Here is a 15,595-nt window from a genome sequence, read left to right on the forward strand (position 1 = left end):
CCTATGTTAAGATCTTCCATGTTATAAGAAATAAGGGAGAGGTGGCCAGGTAATAAGCCAAGAAAAACATAAATTTTATTTGATATAATTACTAAGGCCTAAAAATGATGGTATAACATAAATATTTCACATCATGATGTAATAGGAAAAATGCACCCCAGAAAAAATATTAATATATATACTGGAAAATAGTATTACAAAATGTTTTAAATCAGGTTATTTTCTTTAAAGGTATATCTGCCACTTGCCCCTGCACACCCTAATGGGGATGACATTCCCATATCAGTGTGGGAGTAATTATGGTCCCAGGAGAAAGAAAATTAGGAACACCAGTTAACTTATTGCTAGTAACACTTGGACATGGGAAAAATTCATGCCTGCCATGAATCTCAGTGATCTGTGAACAGGCATCTGCCTGTTGCCATGTCACTCAGTATCTATCTCCATTTGATAATCCTATCTAGCATCTCAGGCCTGGTAGAGATTACATCCTAGGCCATCCCAGGCCTGCCTTGACCTCCTACATAAACATTAATTCACATACAAACATCACCAAAACCTTAAAAAGAGGATCAATTCTAAACTCAGTAAGAGTTATGTCTTCAGGGGCACCTGGGTGGCTCACTCGGTTGAGTGTCCGACTTCGGCTCAGGTCATGACCTCATGGTTTGTGGGTTCAAGCCCCGCATCAGGCTCTGTGCTGACAGCTCAGAGCCTGGAGCCTGCTTCAGATTCTGTGTCTCCCTCTCTCTCTGCCCCTCCCCGCTCATGCTCTTTGTCTCTCTGTCAAAAATAAATAAACATTAAAAAAAAAAAAAAGTTATGTCTTCAGAGGCACCTGACTGGTTCGGATGGTGGAGCATGTAACTCTTGATCTCGGGGTTGTTAAGTATGAGCCCCGCGTTGGGTGCAGAGATTATGTAAAATAAAATCTTTAAAAAAAATTATGTCTTCAATATTAGACACTAACATTTATTCAAAACCGAAATGGAAACTGCTTACAGGCAAAAAACAAGTCTACCTTTTTCACGTAATTTTTAAAAACTGGCTGGAAAATAGTTTAAGATCTATTAAATACTATATAATGTCTCCTTTAAAAGGCCTTTTAGGGGCACCTGGGTGGCGCAGTCGGTTAAGCGTCCGACTTCAGCCAGGTCACGATCTCGTGGTCCGTGAGTTCGAGCCCCACGTCGGGCTCTGGGCTGATGGCTCAGAGCCTGGAGCCTGTTTCCGATTCTGTGTCTCCCTCTCTCTCTGCCCCTCCCCCGTTCATGCTCTGTCTCTCTCTGTCCCAAAAATAAATAAACGTTGAAAAAAAAAATTAAAAAAAAAAAATAAATAAAAGGCCTTTTAATGTGAAAAAATAAAGCAATGACACCTCAGTAGCAGTGAGTACACCTTACACCGAGATGTTGATTGTTAAATACTATTCTGCAATAAAAAGAATCAGGGCTTCTTTTTTTTTTTTTTTAATTTTTTTTTTTTTCAACGTTTTATTTTATTTTTGGGACAGAGAGAGACAGAGCATGAACGGGGGAGGGGCAGAGAGAGAGGGAGACACAGAATCGGAAACAGGCTCCAGGCTCCGAGCCACCAGCCCAGTGCCTGACGCAGGGCTCGAACTCACGGGCCGCGAGATCGTGACCTGGCTGAAGTCGGACGCTTAACCGACTGCGCCACCCAGGCGCCCTGGTCAGGGCTTCTTAGGGAGGTAGCTGATTACAGGGCTAGCACAGGAAAAACGCAAGATGAGCATGGGGCATCTTGTGATGCCAGAAAGGAAGTGCTCAAAAGAAGGGTGGGGGTGGGGGGCATGTCTAAAGGACATAGGAGCCAACCTAAAAAGGCACCAATGCTCAAATTTGTAATGACTTGGTTAATAAAGTAAATAATGATAGTACTAGATTATAACCCAAATAATAAGTATCCTTGAGTTTCCATTGATATAGATAGGTGGATGGATGAGCAAGAAGGGACAACTTTTCCTTATAAAAGAATTCTAACTAATAAATACAGAAGGAGTGAGGAAAATGAAAAATCACTATTAGAACACCAGAATAATTGCTGCAGGTAAGATACACTTATGGATGCTAAATTAGCAGGCAAAGGATGGAAAACAAGATACTGCACAGTCTCAGTCTCTAACAAAATAAACACTTACTTATTAATTACAAAGAGAAAAATAGTAACTTTATAGTGGATTAGCCTCGGAGACATCATCTTAACCAAGTGATCAAGGTTTAAATCACCAATAATGCGACATTTTAATTTTAACATCCTGTACTCCCTAATATGATGTACTGAGAAGGATGCGTCATATCTGGGTATTCTTCCCAGTAATTCATAACCTCAGACTAATTATGATAACACACCAGGAAAAACAAAATTGAAAGGCATACTACAAAATATATGAACAGTATTCTTCCAAAGTATCAAGGACATGAAATACAAGAAAAGATTGAGGAACTTCCACAGATTGAAGAGGACTATGGAGATATGATATCTACATGCAACGTAGAAACTGGATTGGATCTTGAAACAGAAAAAGCACATTAGTAGAAAAACTGGTGAATCCCAATAAACTCTGTGGTCTAGTAAATAGTATCATACCAGTATCTATTCTTGTTTTGGATTATTGTACTATGTTTATGTAAAATGTTAACTTTTGACAAAGCTAAATGAATGACTTTTGTAACTATGTAAGCCAAAAAATGTATCAAAATAAGGTTAAAAAAGTAACATCTCTACTTCATATCATATATAAAAAGTAACCCAAAGTGGACTAAAGACCTAAGTGTAAAAGTTAAAACTACAAGTCTTTTTATTTTTTAATGTTTATTTATTTTGAAAGTTCACAGGAGTGGGGGAGTGGCACAGAGGAGGAGAGAATCCAAAGCAGGCTCCACACCTTCAGCTCGACGACACAGGGCTTGATCTAACAAACCATGAGATTATGACCTGAGCTAAAACCAAGAGTCAGATGCTTAACCGACTGAGCCACCCAAGCACCCAAAAACTACAAAAGTCTTAGAAGAACACACAGGAATAAATCCTTATGACTGTGCATTAGCCAATGGTTTCTCAGATATAACAAAAGCATAAGCAACCAAAGAAACATAAAGTGGACTTCATCAAAATTTAAAACTTTTGTGGCACAAAAACAGACACATAGACCAATGGAATAGAATAGAAACCCCAGAACTAGACCCACAAACGTATGGCCAACTCATCTTTGACAAAGCAGGAAAGAACATCCAATGGAAAAAAGACAGTCTCTTAAACAAATGGTGCTGGGAGAACTGGACAGAAACATGCAGAACGTTGAAACTAGACCACTTTCTCACACCATTCACAAAAATAAACTCAAAATGGATAAAGGACCTGAATGTGAGACAGGAAACCATCAAAACCTTAGAGGAGAAAGCAGGAAAAGACCTCTCTGGCCTCAGCCGTAGCAATCTCTTACTCGACACATCCCCAAAGGCAAGGGAATTAAAAGCAAAAGTGAATTACTGGGACCTTATGAAGATAAAAAGCTTCTGCACAGCAAAGGAAACAACCAACAAAACTAAAAGGCAACCAACGGAATGGGAAAAGATATTTGCAAATGACATATCAGACAAAGGGCTAGTATCCAAAATCTATAAAGAGCTCACCAAACTCCACACCCGAAAAACAAATAACCCAGTGAAGAAATGGGCAGAAAACATGAATAGACACTTCTCTAAAGAAGACATCCAGATGGTCAACAGGCACATGAAAAGATGTTCAGCGTCGCTCCTTATCAGGGAAATACAAATCAAAACCACACTCAGGTATCACCTCACGCCAGTCAGAGTGGCCAAAATGAACAAATCAGGAGACTACAGATGCTGGAGAGGATGTGGAGAAACGGGAACCCTCTTGCACTGTTGGTGGGAATGCAAATTGGTGCAGCCGCTCTGGAAAGCAGTGTGGAGGTTCCTCAGAAAATTAAAAATAGACCTACCCTATGACCCAGCAATAGCACTGCTAGGAATTTATCCAAGGGATACAGGAGTACTGATGCATAGGGGCACTTGTACCCCAATGTTCATAGCAGCACTCTCAACAATAGCCAAATTATGGAAAGAGCCTAAATGTCCATCAACTGATGAATGGATAAAGAAATTGTGGTTTATATACACAATGGAGTACTACGTGGCAATGAGAAAAAATGAAATATGGCCTTTTGTAGCAACATGGATGGAACTGGAGAGTGTGATGCTAAGTGAAATAAGCCATACAGAGAAAGACAGATACCATATGGTTTCACTCTTACGTGGATCCTGAGAAACTTAACAGGAACCCATGGGAGAGGGGAAGGAAAAAAAAAAAAAAAAAGAGGTTAGAGTGGGAGACAGCCAAAGCATAAGAGACTGTTAAAAACTGAGAACAAACTGAGGGATGATGGGGGGGTGGGAGGGAGGAGAGGGTGGGTGATGGGTATTGAGGAGGGCACCTTTTGGGATGAGCACTGGGTGTTGTATGGAAACCAATTGGACAATAAATTTCATATATATTAAAAAAAAAAATTTAAAACTTTTGTGCTTCAGGGCACCTGGGTGGCTCAGTCAGTTAAACATCCAACACTTGATTTTGGCTCAGGTCACAATTTCACAGTCATGAATGAGACTGAGCCCTATAATGGGCTCCATGCTGGGCGTGGAGCCTGCTTAAGATTCTTTCTTTCAATCTCTCCCTCTGCCCCTCCCCCTCTCACATGCATATGCTCTCTCTAAATGAATGAATGAATGAATGAATGAATGAATAAAAATAGAGAACTAAAACATAAAAAACAAAACAAAAACTAAAAAACTTTTGTGCTTCAAAGAACACTACCAAGAAAGTGAAGACAACCCACAAAATGGAAGGAACTACTTGCAAACATGTATCTGATAAGGGTCTAATATACAGACTATATAAAGAATTCTTACAATTCAACAAAAAAGTCAAATAACCCAATTTTTTAAATGGATAAAGGATCTAATTAGACATTTCTCCAAAAAGATATACAAATGGCCAATAAGCACATAAAAGGCCACTCGACACCGTTAGTCATCAGGGAAATGCAAATAAAATTAAAATAAGATACCACCTCAAATCCACTAGGATGGCTGTAATCACAGACAGACAGTAACAAGTGCTTACAAGATATGGAGAAATTAGAACCCTCACACGTTACTAATGGAAATGTGAAAATACAGTCACCCTGGAAAACAGCTTAGTAGTTTCTCAAAAAAGTAAACATAGAGAGTTACTTTATGACACAGCAATTTCACTTCACTCCAAGACAAGTGAAAGCATATGTTCATACAAAAACTTACAAGTGAATATTCATAGCAGCATTATTTATAATAGCCAAAACTGGAAAAAAATCCAAATTTCCATTGAATGATGAATGGATAAACCAAATGTTGTATTTCCATACACTGATATAAAATTCAAAAAATGATAGAAAATTCAGCCATAAAAGGAATGAAATACTGATATATACTACAACATGGATGAACCTTGAAAAAATTATACTAAGTGAAAGAAGCCAGACAAAAAATACCATAGGTTGTGATTCCACGCATATGAAATGTACAGAATAGGAAAATCCAGAGAGACAGAAAGTAGATTAGTGGTTGCCAGGGTCTGGGGCGGGGTGGGGGGGGGGGGGCGGAGTGGCAATAGATCATGACTGAAAGAGGACATAAGGGAAATTTCTGGGGCAGTGATAATATTTCTATTTCTTGATCTCTATGGTAGTGAATGGTATGCTCACTTAATGTAAATTCACAGAACTTAGGATTTATATGCTTTCCTACATGTATGTATGTTATACTGCAATAAAAAATGTTTACTTATTTTAAAAAGTAGAAAAAGTGGCCTGACATCACAGTATCAGAACAGGATGGACCTAAGTCTAAGATTCCAGCTCATTCAAGACCTAAACTATGCTACTGGAAATGTGATCAGTTTGCCCATGGAATAGACAGTGAAGCATTTCTCTCTAATAAGAGTAAAGTTAGATACAATTGTTCATGTTTCACATCATTCATCACCAAGTACTTGTGAATGGACTAGATGGCATGGGAACATCCCAGATAATCTCCATATTGAAATTATACAATTTCATAACAGAACCAGAGCTTAGTAACACTGAAGAAGCCTCTGTAAAATCTGGGAGCCTAAGCTCAGGAGGCCACTAAAGCTTTAACTCTCAAACCAGAGACCTACATCAAGCTACTATGAAGTGCTACAAGTTCACAAGGAAATGTACAAAAGGCCATTATTGGTACCTGAAAACCATCCTATGATAACCCTCGCTGTTTAATGGCCTACTATCCGTGATACACTGTAAGCTAGTTGAGGGACGGTTGATCAAGGTTTTATCTCCAGAACACAATGGTGTCTGGATGTGGTAGTTGCCCAATATCTGATGAATAGACAGTTCAATGAGACAGTCCAGCAACATGCAATTAAACGTAACACCCATTTTTATTAAAACAGTAAACGTGCTGAGGATCAAATACTGAGGTTATGGAACACCCAGTTTAAGAGGGAAAGAAAGGAAACAACCTTTCACACAACTGCCTTTCACTCTTCTCACAAAAATAAACAAGAAACTTTGCTAGGATAAAGTAAACTATGGTGACTACTTCTGGCTCCACCTTGCTAAGGCATAAAGGGGAATAACTCAAAAAAGCAGAAGTGAAAAAGAAAGGGGAGTCAATTCTTTCACCGCTTTTAAAAAAAATGACATAGAAGTTCGCCTTCACTCCAGAGCAGAGCTTTATCTTCAATGTGTTTTTTTAAAAATTTGGTGCAGGGTGCACCTGGGTGGCTCAGTCGGCTGAGCGTCCAACTTCAGCTCAGGTCATGATCTCGCGGTTTCTGAGTTCGAGAGTTCGAGCCTCACATCAGGTTTGCTGCTATCAGTGCAGAGCCCACTTCAGATCTTTTGTCCCCCTCTCTCTGACCCACCCCTATTTGCACTCTCTCAAAAGTAAATAAACATTTTTTTTTAATCTTTAAAAAAAGATTGGGGTTCCTGGGTGGCTCAGTCACTTGAGGAATTAACTCTTGATTTCAGCTCAGGTCATGATCTCACAGTTCATGAATTGAAGCCGCACATTGGGCTCTGGACTGATGGTGCAGAGCCTGCTTGGGATTCTGTCTCTCCTCTCTGCCCCTTCCCAGCTTGTGCTCCCATGCATGCATGCATTCTCTCTCTCTCTCTCTCAAAATAATAAACTTAATTTACAAAATTAAAAAAAAAAAAAAAAGAGTTGCATGCTCTTTAACTAAGCCAGCCTGGTGCCCCCCTACAAAGTGCTTTAAATACTTGTGATACACATCCAAAACCATAAGGTTTTCTTTTTTAAATCAATTTAAGGCAAAATAAGAGGTGTGAGAGAACAGCCAAAAACAGTCCTACACTGATTATTGAATATGCAAGGACACTAACTATAAAAAGGGATCAACATTTGGGCATGCATTAAATGACAGGCATTAATTCTTACATGCATTATCTCTCTTCGTATTTCCAACAACACTCTTGGATATTATTTTTCCACTTAAATTGAAGAAACTGGCCAAAAATCAGACAACTAGGAGATGTTCAAAACCCCAAAGCTTGTGCTCTTTTCACTAGTTTAAAATTGTCCACCTATGAACACAGGTAAAGACTTCAAGAGGGGAAAACCACCAAGGATGCCTCAATTCTTATAAAATCAGAAACTAGAGAGCTTCAGGAAGTGACTTCAAATTATAGAAATGCAACTTCCTAGGACAATCTAGAAGTTCACATGATTTAAAGGCTCTCAAAAATGCAAAACATCTCTAAGATGTATGTACAGGCAATACGTAGCTTTCTACAGTGTGAAGAAAAAAGAAACTACTAAATATCCAAATTAAGGAAAATGGTTACACAAATTATGGTTCATAAAATTGTATTTATGAAGAGTCTTTAATGATCTGGCAAATCGTTTATGAGAATGTTTATCAATAAAAGCAGACTCTTGCAGTAGACCTGTTTGGGGGACTGCTGTCCAGCCCATGCTTTGGAAATTGTCCCCTCCACCTTTTACAAGGGTGAGCCTAAGTGGTCACTACTGTTACAAAAACCCTGTCTCCTAACACAGCTGACTGAACAAAAGGGAGCATCTGACCCATGCTGAGCCAATCAGATACTCCGTATTTGTATTAAGCTTCAGTCTGGTTCCAGAATACAAAAGTAGAGTTTGGCCAAAATCAGAACTACAATAGTCCAAAGTCAAGAGAAATGGGGGAGCAGAAACTGAGACCCTTGCAGGAGAAACCAGCCTCAGCACGGAAAATGGAACAGAACTGCAAAGAGAAGCAGAGACAAAAGACCACACAGCTCCCAAGAAACAAAGACAAAAAAGCCTAGGGCTTTCCAGATCCCAGGAGGTTCGTTCCCCTTCCAGCAACTGGGTTCCAAGAGACTCCTCACAATCATTTTTCTTAAACTTTTTTGAGAGAGTTTCTGTTCCTAACAAATTAATTCTTGACAGATATGAAATTATGTAAAGAAGAAAAAGCATTAACAAAAATGTCAAATATTAATAGCACTTGTTTCTCAATATAATTATGAGTGATGCTTCTAGTGTTCATAATTTTCTTTCTTGCCAAGTTTTCAACAATGAGCATATTATTACTCAATCAGGGAAAAATTCTGAATAAATGAGGCAATTCTGGATTCAGATAATTAAGGCTTTACTACATAATCAGGTAATTTCAGAGCTAGAAGTGATATAAAGTATATAAAATCCAGAGGATTTCAAACCTTGTTCCAGAGGACACTGGGATTCTGTGGTGATGTTTCAGGGCCACTTCAAAGGAAAAGGAAGAAGCTGAGCATACCTCCTATAGTCAACACATTTTACAGTCTCTTTCCAACTTAAAAGATACCCTTCCCTGTCCCCTTTACTTGAGAATAGGACCAAACAGACATTTTATGCAACATGGACCACTCCCCTAACCACAGGTCTTCAGCTCACTGTTTGCCCCAAACCAGGCCTGAGTACATTCCTCTGGTGTGTCTCATTAAAGTGGCTGAAAAGCATAACTTGTCCACCATAAAGATTATAGAAGCAGAGGATAGAAGTTGCAGGGAGCATTATCCCAAATATGGGATTTATGAACAAATCCCATAAAACAAGAGCATAAGTCAGAGGCTTCCCAGTTCCAGGCTCAGCCATTTCATGAAGCCCCACTAGGTTTGTACCTTGGAGACGTTGGAAAATCTGTTGCCTTACAGCAAGTTCCTTTTCTGCTTGAGCTATAGCTTAGTTTCTGCTGTCTGCAACCAAATATACACAACATAGGCCCCATCTCAACCAAGTCAGCCACTGAGGTCCTATATTAGATTTTTATTTATACAGGGAAAAAAGTTTCCCTGCTTCTACTTCCTCAACTTCATATTACTACTGAGAAAATTAATGTTCAAAGGCCTCATGTTTACAATCAAGTTAAGGATTCTCTTCATTGAAAATTAAAAAGGTGGGGGCGGGGGGATACTTGGGTGGCTCAGTCGGTTAAGCATCAGACTCTTGCTGTCTGCTGAGGTCATGATCTCACAGTTTGTGAGATCAAGCCCTGTGTCAGGTTCTGCATGGTTGGCATGGAGCCTGCTTGGGATTCTCTCTCTCTCCCTCCTTCTCCCCCACTCTCTCTCTGAAAATAAATATTAAAAAAAAAAAAAAAGGATTTCAATACTTCCCAAATACACACTGACATAGGTCTGAGTCATAGGTACTGTTCCAAATGTTTCACCAACATTATCTAATTATCACAGCAATGCCATGATGCAGATTGTTAACAGAGAAGTGTAAGGCAAGCTAATATGCCCCAAATCGCAGACTCAAACCTAGGCAGTCCAGCTCTGGAGTCTGAGTCCTTGATTGATGTCCTATATATGTTGTCTCTTTGTTAAGGATTTAAGCTTAACTAAGTGGCACTGTTTATGCATTTGTAAATGGTACTTTCTGTCATGGCACAACAGATTCTTACATCTCTTTCAACTGTACAGTTCAAAGATGGTGATGTCACAGGTGGCTTCTAGGTCTAAGTTTTTACCTATTCTTTAATTTTTACCTACTCTTTAATTGATTTCCCTTTTGAGTCTTCATGGTTGTGCATCATAGGAATTAGGGCTGGAGCTACTATATTCACTTCTCCAACATGATTCTACATTCACTTTCTTGTCCTATTTTTGGCCTGGATATGGTCATAATACACAAGTGAACTACATTTCTCAACTATTTCATTATATTCATCACTAATTTGTGTTCCTTTTTCTTCTTTTAAAAGTGGCAAGGTGCAATATTCTACATTTCTTAGGAAAACAAAACAAAATTAAGTTGTGTTGCAATTCATTTAATGTATTTATCTTTCTTTGGATCCTTTATTAGAGAATCTTCCCCACCCTCATCCTATGCCTTCTAAAATCAGTGATTCTTGGGGCACCTGGATGGCTCAGTCAGTTAAGCGTCCAACTTTGGCTTTCATCATGATCTTGTGGATCGTGAGTTTGAGCTCTGCGTCAGGCTCTGTGCCGACAACTCAAGAGCCTGGAGCCTGCTTCGGATTGTGTGTGTCTCTCCCTCCCACTCCCCCACTCGCACTGTCTCTCTCTCTCTGTCAAAAATAAATAAACATTAAAAACGTTTTTTTATAAAATGAGTGATTCTTAATCTGGGGACAATGAAATAGAAGATCTACAGATGACCCCCAGATAGTCCACAGAAGCATATACCTAATTTTGTATCAGTAAGCATTTTTGTAATGGAGTTCATATTTTTTTTAATTTAAAAAAATTTTTTAATGTTCATTTATTTTTGAGATAGAGACAGAGCATGAATGAGGGAGGGTCAGAGAGAGAGCAGAATCTGAAGCAGGCTCCAGACTCCGAGCTGTCAGCACAGAGCCCGACATGGGGCTCAAACCCACAGACTGTGAGATCATGACCTGAGCTGAAGTCAGATGCTTAACCGACTGAGCCGCCCAGGCGCCCCTGGAGCTCATATTTTTTAAAAGGTCCAGGATGCAAAAAAAGAACCACTGACCTAAAGAAAACTCTGTTGAGTAGCATATCCCATTGGAAATGAAATTCAAAATAAGTCCTTTAATTCACATTTTTGTAGCACCTCAATTACGCTAAATGTTGCTTATTTGGTCAAAAAAAATCCTTAAAAATAATGTCCCAAATGACGAGAGTCCACAAGGATCTCATTTAGCTATTTTAAAATGCAATCAACTATAACAACCCATTCCTACACTTTCTGGTTAAATTGTATTTTGCTACACATACAACTTCAGGTTAACATGTCAATGTAAACAATAGATGACTTCTAAATCTCTGAAGTCTTTGGAAACTGTTGTTTCTGTCATAGTAAGATACAGAATTGCTCATGTATCCGCTCATTCTATCAACAAGTATGTATGGAACACCACTATGTGCCAGGCATGGCATTTGGCCCTATCTCCTGCTGTGATTAATTCTTGGTTCCCCTCTAAATTGTAGTCTAAACCTACAAATACAGGTTGAAGCATTTGGTTCGTATCTGGATGCCCAGCAACCAGCATAATGCCTAGATCTTAGCGGAAACTTAATGTGTGTATTGAACTGTGTAATGATAAAACAGAGAAGATAGGTTGAATACAAAAGCAGTAGTTTTGCTTTAAGAAAAACCTCCCTGGCCAATTTTCATAGCCAACTCATGCCACTAAAGTCTGAATGAGATGTTTTCTTAAAATCTGCCATCGTCACCAAAACAAACAGACAAAAATTTTCTAAACATACCTCCTTCTGATAACGTTTTCCTTGTACACAAAGACAAGCAATGTCTTATGCTACAAAAGGGATCCTAAACAATGTCAAGAATAAATAACACTGGAAGGCCTTTCAATAAGGTGACATATAAATGGAAAACTTGACAGATTCACAAGCAAAGGATTTTCCCTATGTTCATCTTGATAGTAGCTTTCAAGCCAACTGTTTCAGAAGCAACATCAAGAAAGAACAGTAAAGGGGAAAAAAACACACACACACAAATAATAGAAATGAGGAACAAAAGGGGGAAATGAAGAAAATCCTGCTGAAATAAGCATTTCGGCTCAAGTTGGGTGGTCTAAAGTAACTATAAGAGTTACTGGAAATGACCGAAACGTCTAGGAGTCTAAAAAAAGTTGGCTGTGTGAGGTTTGGCTATTATAGTTCACCCTATGTCAGGGGCATTGTTCGTTTCTTCAAAAAGTCGCCAACATCCTGCCTGCAGCCTTCTCGGGGTGCCGCTACCCATTTTAGTCACTCCTGTGACACCGGGTTAAAAACACAAACAAACAAAAACGAACCTCAGCAAGTATTTAGGAGGGGCCTAGAAAGAACTTTTCACCCCTAGCCGCAGCCCACGATCCTCCCACGGGAACTGCCAATGGACCGCAGCCCGGCCGACCGGCGGAGGGACGGCCAGCCACGCCCGGATGCGCGGCGGCCGGGGTCCAGACCCGTCGGCCCGTGGGCCACACGCCCTGCTGGAGCCGCCCGGGAGCGGGAACCCGAACGAGGCGCGGGGCCAAGGTGCGGCCGGGCCTCACCTCCACGGCTTGGCCCAGCTCCAGGTCGAAGCCCACCACACACACGCAGTGCAGCCAGGCCGAGAAGCCGTCCCAGCGCAGCAGGCCCCGGCCGCGGCCCTCATCTTCTTCATCGTCCTCCGGCGCGCCTCCCGTCGCCAGCACGGCCGGCGCCCCGCGCTCCTCGGCCGCCGCCACGGCCTCGTCCAACGGCCCGCGGGAGCTGGGCCCCGAGGCTGCCAGGCCCCGCAGAGCCATCCGCCGCCCCCTTGCTGTTCGCGCCGCCTCCACTGCGGACCGCGCAGCAGAGCGCGCCCAGCCCCGCGCAGGCGCAGCCGCCGCTGCCGCAGCGGCGGAGGACGGGCTCGGCCGGGGCGGGGCCATGGCCCACGTGACCCTGGGAGCTGGGCTCGGAGCTGGTTCTCCCTTGCCACCGTGCAGACGTGGAGTCGTAGTGCTTAGCTGGAATTGTGAATACCGCCCTGGCATTCTTGCCTTAAAGCTCTTCAAGAGTAGTTTATGAATCCTGACACTCTTCTTCGCAGTTCAACGATCTGGGGAGGAATTATGCTTGGCATGACAAGGTTCATAACTATAAGGTATTATTAAAATTATTACACATAATGATTACGGTGGCTAACATTTACTGAACACTTACTCTGTGCCAGTTGATGGGCCAGCAAGTACTTTACAAACATTACTCCATTGAATCTTCACATCATGACTAGTAGGTAGACTTCATTATTTATTTCTTTTCACGAATAAGGAAATTGAGATTCTGAGAAGTTACATGACTAGACCAACAAGTATTACCACAACTCAAATGCCGGCTTTCAGTTCGTTCTCTGCTCTCTCGCCTCCTGATTAAGAGATCTGTTCCCTTCACTTAACTGTTCCCTTTCACCAAGGTCCCACCCACCTTTCTTGGCCTGGTTGCCTGTGACTCATTCAACACTCACACAACATCTGCAGTGCTTTCTGAAACACCAGGTTGGCCTCCACAGCAACCTGTGGATCACTCTCTCTTAGCAAGGGTCTAGTCTCAGGCAGCTTTATTGTTGTTTAGATTTTATTTTTAAGTAATCTCTACACTGGACATGGGGCTCAAACTCACAACCCTGAGATCAAGAGTTGCATGCTTTAGGGACTGAGCCAGCCAGGCACCCCAAGCCGCTTTGCATCCGTGCCAAGAAGGCACTTGATCTATTGAATTATTACTGATTATTGGCCCAGTGGGATACTACTGATTAGGATTTATTCAGCACCCTGAGTATAAACAGCACACTGAAAGTAAATAGGAAACACACAACAATACTCTAATAGAAAAATGAGTAAAAGACAATGGATAATAACTCACAACAAACATTTTTAAAAAACAACAACACAGTTTTCATGCTTTTACACACATTATCTCATCTGATCCTCCTAGCAACCCAAAAAGGCAGGTCTTATTATTATTCCCATTTTTCCAGTAAGGATTCTGAGGCTCCATGAGATGATAATGATGTCACAGCCAATAATAGGTGGCAGAACAAAGATTTAAACCCAGATCTCTGACTCAGCCAAAGCTCCTAAGCATTTTGCTGCACTACCCAGTCAAATCTACCCTAGTTGACAAACATTGTTCTGTATACATTCTTTTGATTTTTATTTAGAGTGTTAGCATCAATACTTCAAGGAAAGGGTCAATTATCATCAGATATCAATAGTGATGTTTGCTAAAGACTATTTTTAGGAAGTAAGATGAACTAGGGACAGCATTCAAGTTAAAAGCCAAATTTGTGGCCAAATCAATCTGCCCTCCTACTCTAGAGAACCACTGTATTTAAGAGAGAAAAACAATGTTCTGCATTTAAGTAAGTCTCTAAACCCACTATTAGGAAAGCACAATAGCCTTTATTATTAAAAACAGAATTACAAAGAGCACTGGACTAGCAGTCAGAAGTTCTGGATTCTAGTGCCAGCTCCACCCATGATCATGGTAGGCAAGCTGCTCTAAGACTCAGTTTCTGCATTGATGAAATAAGAATGATCAGTCCCAGCCTACTCACCTCACTGATTGTGAGGAAGAGCCAAGCTATCTCAACGCACACATTTTACTGGGTGCTACCACATTATTAATGATTAATAAGCTCTAAACACCAGTTGTTCCACAGGGCTGGTTCTTTGACATGGGGACACAGGCTGCCATTCCCTGAAATTCTGCTTCATAATTTGAATTAAAAGTAACTGCAAAATATAGTATCCTGAAAACAACATACTAAGAAGACTGTAAGTTTGATGAGAAAGAAAGCACACCAGGGCTCTAAAGAATCTTAAAGGTAGAAAAAATAATCATTTGGTTAGCTTTGGAAAAAACTAACCAACACTACAAAACTTTTTTTCTTTACCTTTTTTTTTTTTAATATTTATATATTTTTGAGAGAGAGAGGCAGAGCACAAATGGGGGAGGGGCAGAGAGAGAGGGAGACACCAAACTGGAAGCAGGCTTCAGGCTCTGTGCTGACAGCTCAGAGCCCCCAACATGGGGCTCAAACTCACAAATGGAGAGATCATGACCTGAGCCAAAGCTGTATGCTTAACTGACTGAGCCACCCAGGCGCCCCTAACGAACACTACTAAATTTTTTTTCACAAAATCCACAACCACTAGGAAAACAGAATGTTCCTATGGTTTTCTTTTTTCACCCTCATAGCTTTGATTTTTGGCCTTAGCTCCAATTTTAACCTAGTTTCTGTGGCAAATACTTATATGGGTGCTAGGGGAAAAGTACTAATAATACTTCCTTTCTTCTTAAGGTTCTGTCATTAGAACCTTTGAATCTGAAAGGATCTTGGATCAGCTCATCTCTCCAAACTTCTCATCCTATTCATGAATCTTCTGATGTTTGGTCAGCCAGCTGCCATTCCAACACCCCGTATTAAGGTAAAGTATCTTGCAAAGCTGCTATGTTCTGGATGTTTATAAGGGCTAGGAAATTCTTCCTTTT

At 40.7% G+C, this 15,595-nt stretch overlaps 1 protein-coding gene across 3 annotated transcripts in view; it reads right to left on the reverse strand.

The window, feature by feature from the left end:
- DENND6A (DENN domain containing 6A) overlaps positions 1 to 12,943 on the reverse strand; it is a 67,883-nt gene extending 54,940 nt beyond the window's left edge. The window contains exon 1 of one of the 3 annotated variants that reach the window (XM_043587715.1): positions 12,628 to 12,934. In XM_043587715.1, the coding sequence (XP_043443650.1) occupies positions 12,628 to 12,864 (237 nt within the window). In that variant the 5' untranslated portion in view covers positions 12,865 to 12,934. Of the gene's footprint in view, positions 1 to 12,627 lie in introns of all 3 variants that reach the window. The other 2 variants (XM_043587714.1, XM_043587716.1) reach the window with 2 other exon arrangements.
- Between the last annotated feature and the right edge of the window lie 2,652 nt (positions 12,944 to 15,595).

Source organism: Prionailurus bengalensis, chromosome A2, assembly GCF_016509475.1.
Source record: "Prionailurus bengalensis isolate Pbe53 chromosome A2, Fcat_Pben_1.1_paternal_pri, whole genome shotgun sequence".
In the NCBI taxonomy this organism is placed as follows: Eukaryota; Metazoa; Chordata; class Mammalia; order Carnivora; family Felidae; genus Prionailurus; species Prionailurus bengalensis.